Here is an 8375-nt window from a genome sequence, read left to right as displayed (position 1 = left end):
TACATCAGGACTGTACTTAAAATGGGTACCAGCTATCTTTGAGTGCTAAGTTGCTACTTTCTGGTCTCAGTTTTAAAAAGATGCTCTTCTGAGGATGAGAGAGAAAGAGGGGGAAATAAAAATGTGTGAGTATATAACCTATACAAAGGCACAAGAGGATGATCAAATTGAAGAGCTGGTTAGCTCAGTCCATTTCAGAAGGCTTAAACAATAGAAAAAGGATACAGTTGACGATAAGATCATGCAACTGCTCCAATAGACCCTTCACAACTTTGATGGAAGAGTAATGTATGTATCACTGAAGTCAGACTCAGAATGAAGTTATCTTTATGGCTCTTTATAAAAGTGCTTCCCCTCATGCCAAAGAAAGTAGAAATAAAAGCCAATATTTTTGTGTATATATATATATTTGAGTATACCTTGATGTGAGCTAAATCTCCAAAGCCACTCTGAGCAAGATCAGAATGATTCAGATTTTTCCAAGTTTACATAAATCAAAGCCAGGGCATATGTACTCCTAGAAAGCAGTAATGAGTACTTTTTAGGTTAAACATCCAAAATTAAAATGAACCTTCACCACTAATGCATAAGAGGAACATGTAAGAAGTTACCGTAAAAACTAAAATACCTCTTTTTTTATTGCTTAAATTGCATAGCATAAAACATAGTGTTGGAGAGCAACATACACATGTATTGAAAAAAAAGTAAAAGTGCTGGAAGAAAGTGGAGGAATCAGCAGGTACAAAGTGCCTGCAGTTTCAGACTGGAACTTGTGTTCTGCAGTCAGCACAGTAATCATTTATTCAGAGAAAAGAGTGAAACATCTCTGAGGCTGCGCAGGCTGGCACTGATGTCACGTCTCTGCTTTAGATTGCATCTTCCCGTGTACTGGGTCATGTAGTTTTCAGGCACACGTCCCCTCCGGGACAGGATATCCACCATGTGGCTAAGCTTTGACCTGATAGTGGAGTAGTGGAATTGCCTCTCTTTATGCAGTTTTTGGAAATATTCTGCCCTGTGACTGCTAGAATATTCAAAGGACCGGAGAGAAGATAGTGAACCAGTAGAGCTTGCCAGAGAGCACTGGGATGATGATGAAGACAGGGATCGCAGACTAGAACTTGATACAGCCTTTCCAGACAGAGAAGATCCTTCTTTTGACAACTTCCTGTGAAGCAGGGGTGTTTCTGTATGCTCATCTTCCTTTGTCTGTGTCACTGCAGTCTTCAGCAAAACTGAAGTCTGAGTGCCCGTCATTCTAGCAGCAACAGAAGTTTGAGTGCCAGTTTCTGCCATTAAAGCACTGGTCTGCGTGGCAACACTGCACACCATCACTGCAGGCTTCTCTTCCCATGGGCCAGTCTGAGTTGATGTGCTTTTCCGTTCCACCAAGGCCACTTGATTGCTGAACCACTCCTCTTCACAGAGAGAAGAGGTGTCCAGGTTACGAGGTTTTCCTCCAGGAGTATCTTCTGCCTGATCTCGTTCTTTCAACAATTTCTTTGGAGTGCTAGCCAGTATGGCGAATTCTGCTCTCAAATTGCCTTCCACAGTATATTCTTTAGAGGACTCTGTTCTGTTCACCAGGTGATCAAACATCCCACTGTTTCTGCAGCTGGACAGCCATTTAGGGCTGATGGGCATCGACTGGGCATAAAGAATTCTGAACTGAAGGTCAAAGTGTTCAACCACTTGACCTGACAATAGCAGCAAGTTACTGCTGTTCAGCTTTCCATCAGACCACGTGAAACTGTTGAAAACAAACCAAGATTCACAGTTAATTGCCAGTGCATTTCAACACATACAGTTACAGATAGCAAGACCCGGCGCAGAAGTGCTGTGCATAAGGAAAGTATAAAGTTGATAGACTATTCACTCTTCTTCAGGAAGAGCTCTATTTAGCCATGCCCAAGTGCTTTACTAGCAACAAGTGGCATAAACCAGTTTTACAAAGCTGCTTTCAGCTTTGTGTTAGTCCCACTTAGACTCAGCTAGTCCACTTGCATACCAGGCAAACAGCAAAGTTAATACATCAATCTTGCAGAACTCCCCCTTTCTGTAGCTTCACTGGGCACCAGCCAACCCCAGTACTTGCCTGTAGGAGCCTGTTGTCACTCTAATGCCATCAATTAACATGAACTTCTCATGGGATTGCCCAACAATTTTGGCACCCGACCTCAGGTAGTATGTGTTCCCCGTGAGAGTTCGAACTCTCATCATCTGTTTCAGAAAAGGGGAAAAGTAACATCAGATTTGAATTAACTTCCAAAAAGTTTTGATTTGCAATTCTACCTGCAAGCAACTATGCTATGCACACTATGGAAGATAGGAACAAAATGAGCTTCCTTACATAGTCTGCATGTGAGTGTTACTAGTTGCGCAGTGCTATATTTCTGTTACATTATGAAAGCCTGTGGAGAGAACAGCCAGCTTCATCAGTTACTGCCCACAAAGCTAGGAGCATTTCCCAGTCCAGGGAAACTCGCTGGGGTGAACATAAGCCTGTCCAAACAAAGCGACAACAGCCATGTAGCTTATATTCAGAGAAATTAAGTAAATCACTTCGGTGACATCATTCAAACCCTTTTAAAAGAAAGCAACTATGTATTAGGAAATAAATAGATGTTACCAGAGCTGTACCACCCTTGAGCTTCCTGTGTTTCTGTTTTCCTTAGCAAGCCGCTTCTTGAGCCAAAGAATAAAGCCATTTAAATATTGCAAAAATTAAATGTTTGAAATTGTTGCTTCTTCAGGACAGGGATCACAGCATGCACTGCACCCAGAACGTCAGGTTGTTGCATAGCATGGCTGTAGCCCCTACATACGGATAGCGTGGGGTAGTAGATGTGCCTTGTCTGCATGTTTTTCACAGAGTTTCTGAGCAGTTTCATGTGTTGCACTAGAGACTGTACTGGAACCATTCAATATTGAGCCTTGATCTTCAGGAACTGAACAGCATTTCAGAAAATCCCCTTTTATGTCAGTTATCAAACCAACAGGATGCTTTAATCTTTCAAGGGAGTCTGATGTTATATAGAAGAGTATCTTTGATATCCATAACCATCAACTGTTCCACAAAAAACAAACACAAGCCACACCCACCCACATTTAGTACTCACACTTTCCTGCTCAGGACAAACCCCCAAATTCTTGCACATTTCCAAGAAATGTGGTAGAAAGTCCTGGTCAAGTAGGATATAGACAGGGACTTTGCGGTTGTTATAGGCATCCTGAAGGTCACTGAAGATATCAATATCTGTGAAGGAATCCATCACAAGCGCAATCACCTGCAAGAACAGTGACAATGCTTGTTCAAGGGCTTTATTTTATACACGGCCAGGTCATTGCCCCCCCCACTTTCTCCTGCTGCTGTCACCAAGGCCAGATGCACATTTCTTTGTCCTGTAGCACAGGCCCTAGCACATTATAAAAGATTTCTACATTCCCACAATGTTTCTTTAAATTCTCTGTGTCCTGGAGTGCAAAGCGTAAGCCTGAAGAGGTTTTTCCTCATGCCTGCTGCTGCTTTTGTACATTTTCACATCCTGCTTTCTTATATGATATCCTGTAATCTGGCCTTTTGGTAATGCTGGCAAAGGTATCACAGCAGAACTGGGAATCCAATGGCAAGTCATCTCCACTCCTGTTTTCCCAGTGTGGCATACCTGCCACAGATAGCCACTGCCTGCAGGAGAATTAACTCAAATGGCCTCCTCACCATCACAGCTGAGCATCTCACAAACCCCAGCAGATTTCTCTTTGCATGGTGGGAAGGGAATGCTGTCCCTACATAAGTTACCAAAAAAATCAATGAGTTCTGTGACAATATATAAACTGAATATACTATTTCCAGACTCCTACTAGAGGATTCTGAGTTTCCGTCCCAACCCTTCACAAGAAATCCTTCCACTCACTCAACTCAACAGTTCTTTACAGAAGGCTGGTCCTAAGATGAGAAGACTTTTCTCTCAGAGGGCCAAAGACAAGACGACAGTCCTACATTTATGACCAATCTCTCCAGCTAATTCAGAGCCACATCACACACCATTTTGGTGCTACAATTTTCAGCCTTCAAAACCAGGAACACACATCTACTAGGGGACACAAAGGCATAAAGGATGTGGCTTCATTACTTACTTTTCTATTCTCCACTAGACCAGCATCAGGGACAATTACAGAACCACTTGCAGGTACCTGGCATCTGCCCTTATTAGATAGATAAGCATGCGCTGCTGCAACACACCCAAGGCATATAGGCATGCAACACAGCTGCTCTGTGTGTGGCATTGCCTGTACTCAGAGGAAACATTTCCCACAAGAACAGGCTAAGCTTTGTGTTCCCACCTGTGCCCTGCTCCCTAAGGGACTGGCTCCTATGGATGAGTTCTTAGGTATAACACACAGTCACGCTGGTATTTCTAGATCAAGATAGTTTGTGCTTGTGCTTCTTATGTGCCTCTTGGGCTTTTCTCCACCCAATCGCTTGTCAAAAGCCTCTTGCTTTTCTTTATCTTCCTTTGACACTTAGACAAGACCAGATGAGTAAGAAAATAACTCCTGAAAACAGACAAATCATGCTAAAAACCCCTTGGAAACACTGGTGACTATTCAATTAACAGTACATTGGAGTTCTAATCCCAGAATTACCAGTTGAAAAAGAAATATACTTTTACTCAAAATGAGCAAAAGTACAGTTATATTTAGAAAAGAGAAAGAAAACCATTTTCTCCACACTTATCCATTCAGGATAGCAGAGGCAAGGTAGCAAGTGTCCCCCCTTAGTCACTTAAGCTACCCCCACTGGAGTGAGCAGAGAAGAAACTATAGAGCATCTGAATTTTCCCTTTCCTCACATTAATCTGAATAACTCAGGCACAACTGAGCAACATCGTACAGCATCTGATATTCAGTAAATTATAGGGGGTCAAAACTTCTGTCCATTCTGTGCCCACAAAACCACTCCCTGTATCAGGCATTTACACGGCAGCAGCAGGAACAGCTTGCCCGGCTCTCGGCTTTGTGTGATGGAAAGCGTTTGGCAAGATGCTACAAGCAGGAACATTACAAACGACTACAGCTTTCTGGAGAAACAAAAGTTTTCATGGACTTTACAAGTCACTAGACTGGTCTCATCGACCTGGTAAGGAACCTTTGAGACCTGAGTTTCCTCTGTGACCGTTTCTGGCCAGAAGCCCATCGTCCATGTCATCCTCACACACGCCCTAAGCTCCTGCACGCAGAAAGGGATGAAGCCTGGCTGCTGATTCAGGGTGTGCCATGTGCGAGCACGGTACAGGAGCCAGCAGTTGCTTCACCTGGCCACCCAAAGAGGAAGCTATTACATTTAAATTTTAGCTAAGCCAATTGAATGGCTGCTAAGGAGAAAGGTGGTTCCCTCCTGGGGATTACAGTTGGAGGCTGTAAGCTCAGGTAAGATGAGGAGGCACAGAGAACAGTTAGAAGTTACGACACCACATGATTTTTAAGCCATACTCTGCAGCGGATCACAACCGCCGCGGCCGCAGGAGGGAAGCCCTGGCGAGCTGGCCTGCAGGCTGCTCGGGGAAACGAAGGAGGTGAAGGAGGGAAGCGGCGAGGAAAGGAGCCGTGATCACAGGGCGCTCTCTGTAGATGGCCTTTTGTAAGAGAAGCCGGTTTTGGTGGCGCATCCTTTAAGGGCCAGCAGGATCCACTCGCAGAGCACACCAGCGAGGAGCCTGGTACAGGGAACCTGCTTGAACACACGGGCGAGCTCAGCTCGAACCCCGCGGCGGGGCCGGGGAGGAGGGAGCCGGGGTGCGCCCCGCCGGCAGGGAACCGCCCGCCCTGCGCGCCGGGCTTTCGCCGAGTTAAAGCCGCTTGGCCCCCCCAGGTGTCACACGGGGGAGATGCTCATCCATCCCGGTGCTGCGTTTTGCCGCTGGGGAAGGGCCCCTCGCTCACCTGCCGGGCGGAGCGGATCTGCCGCCGCACCGCCTCCTTGCAGCCGTAGATGCTGTCCCCGCAGCCCGGCTGGAAGTGCGCCTCCACCCGCGTCAGCCCGCGGAAGGCGCCGCTGGCGAAGCCCGGCCAGCCCAGCTCCAGCGCCGGCGGCTCCAGGTCCGAGCGCTCGGGGAAGTAGGTGAGCGACGAGGCGTCGAGGGAGGCGCCGAGCGAGGGCTCGGCCGCCGGCTCCGGGGCCGCGGCGGGCGGCAGGGCGCCCCGCGCGATGGCCTGCACCTCGGGCTCCGAGAGGAACGGCGGCAGCTGCTCCCGCCGCAGGAAGGCCCGCAGCGCCTCGGGGCCGCCCGCCACCAGCTCCTCCAGCGCCAGCCGCTGCGCCTCGCTGTAGGGACCGGGCGGCCGCGGCGGCCAGCGCCCGGCGCCCTCCTCCAGGCACTGCGACGGGTTGGCCATGGCGCTGCGGCGCGGCGCGGCCCGGCGCCGCCTTTATAGCGGCTTTGAATCCAAACGGGCCGCGCCGCCGCCGCCAGTGGAGCAGCCGCGGCCCGCCCCGCGCCACGGTTGGCTGCGGAGCAGGCGGCCCGGCCCCGCCGCGTCTCTCCGCCCGCCCGCCGCAGCCCGCCGGTCCCGCGGGGAGGAGGGAGGCGCAGGGGCCGTTCGCCGCCGCCCCCGGGACGCGCAGCCCCGTTGGGCCCAGCGGGCCGCACACCCCGGCGCCCCCCCCCTCGGGCCTGGCTGAGGCGGCCGTTTCACGCCCCACGCCCAGCGCCCTCCAGGCGGCCTCGGGGCCTGAGCCGGGCGTGCGCTGTGGCAGCCCCCCGGCACTGCTGCCCGCGTTCGCCCCAGCGGCCCCCGGGAAGGACCCCGTAATGGGGCGCATTAGCGAGTGCCGCGGCCTAAGGCCACGCCGGCGCCACATTCCAGGCACGGCAGCTGGGGCTTGGCCCTCCTGCTTGGCCATCACAAATTGTTACTACCTGTTGCAAAACAAAGAGCGACACCACCCACTGCCTGGATTCACTCCTCCAGACGATTCCCGGCTCTACTTACAGCTGAGTGAGGCAGGGATGCTTCAGCAGGTTCCCAAAATGTAAAGCAATTAAATAAAATTCCGTGGCGGGTTTGTATTATTAAAAGAAATTTAATATAATTTTTAAATTAAAAAATTCAATCTCTATTAAAGACGCTGAGTCAGGTGCTAATACTGTTGGACATACCCTTTTGGCATGAGTTTTACATACAATTTAAGATTTTACGCATTGCTTCAACGTGTTAGGAAACCATCTCTTCATACTTACAGTAGCAATAAAGTCAATTCCATACAATATCAAATATTCTTTTTTTAAAAAAGTGTTAAATATATTAGACTCTGATTGCCAAAATGCCATTTTATACACAAAGCTGCTAATACAATACAGTTCTTACATTATTTTTTCACATAAAATACATTTCATCAAGTTTTATTTGTACATCGTTTACTACTGATCGATGGAATTATGAGTTATTGCAGAAGGCTTGCCATCGTTTGTTAATATCCTGTACACGCAGCAGCCGCACTGAGCTGTACCAGGGTTACCGACACCCGCCAGTCCGTTCTCACACTGCAATTTATAGGCTGAAGACGTAGAGGTGGTAATACTAATGCTGCATCTGCACCGTTAAAAAACCTGTATCTGCCCGCCAGCTGCGCGTGGAGACAACTGCGGTGGTGTAGGTTTGGGAACAGGTATCTTGAGCAAAGGTTCCTCTCCTACAGCTTCTGTGGTTGAAATACAGCAAAATATTCTAGGTCATAATTGTGCCACAGCAGATGTTGCCTGAAGAATCTGGTGGTACTGAAATTGGGGGGGGGGGAGGGCACTGAGAAGTCCATTACCAGCTTGGACAACATGAAAACAGCAGAATAAAGCTGAAGAACAACCAGGGACAACAAATTCTGTTGTACAGCCACATGCAAAACAAAACAAAAAATGTAAATATTAGCTGTGTTCTGTAGTGAGCGGCTAGACCTTGCTGCTACAAGCATGTTCTGGATTCTGTCTGCAGAGAACTGCTGTAACAAAGGAGGTCAGAGTGCTTTGTTAAATTAGAGTGAAGACCCTGCATATTGCCTTTCTTCTATCTAGGAAGTGAGAGCCAGTGATCATGAGAAAGAGTTAAAGAGCAAATAAAATCTTCAAAATCTGTTATGTTCTGAACTGTTATTCCCTTGCAAAATAGTCTGAAAGTGAAAGAACAGCACTGTATAGGCACCACAAGCCTTCCAGAGAGCAGTTACTGAGTTACCTTTAGCAAGTACGATAAGGCACAGAAATACCCAGATGTAGGGAGAACACCTTCCAGCAGATGGACAGCAGCTCATCTATGGCTCACCGGAGACCAGTGCTATTGCTTTCTTGGTTAAGATATTCCTGTTTCATTGCTGATTTAGT

The 8375-nt window shown here is 48.1% G+C and overlaps 1 protein-coding gene across 1 annotated transcript; it reads right to left on the bottom strand.

Annotated features, from left to right (window-relative positions):
- Positions 1 to 421: 421 nt before the first annotated feature.
- LOC102050357 (protein FAM83D-like) lies at positions 422 to 6471 on the bottom strand. The gene is made up of 4 exons (XM_005443808.4): positions 5944 to 6471; positions 3120 to 3287; positions 2096 to 2220; positions 422 to 1750 (listed from the first exon to the last, which is right to left on the bottom strand). Exons 1-4 carry the CDS (start codon positions 6394 to 6396, stop codon positions 796 to 798), a joined length of 1701 nt encoding a protein of 566 aa, XP_005443865.3. The 5' UTR covers positions 6397 to 6471; the 3' UTR covers positions 422 to 795.
- Between the last annotated feature and the right edge of the window lie 1904 nt (positions 6472 to 8375).

This window comes from Falco cherrug, chromosome 10, assembly GCF_023634085.1.
Source record: "Falco cherrug isolate bFalChe1 chromosome 10, bFalChe1.pri, whole genome shotgun sequence".
Classification (NCBI taxonomy): Eukaryota; Metazoa; Chordata; class Aves; order Falconiformes; family Falconidae; genus Falco; species Falco cherrug.
This window is presented reverse-complemented; position numbering and strand designations above follow the sequence as displayed.

Excerpts from the sequence above, each read along its gene's own strand:
- LOC102050357 (XM_005443808.4), bottom strand. The coding sequence starts at position 6,396 with ATGGCCAACCCGTCGCAGTGCCTGGAGGAGGGCGCCGGGCGCTGGCCG. Across the intron at positions 3,288-5,943 it reads AGATCCGCTCCGCCCGGCAG|GTGATTGCGCTTGTGATGGA; the intron begins GTGAGCGAGGGG and ends CTGTTCTTGCAG. Across the intron at positions 2,221-3,119 it reads TTTGTCCTGAGCAGGAAAGT|ATGATGAGAGTTCGAACTCT; the intron begins GTGAGTACTAAA and ends TTTCTGAAACAG.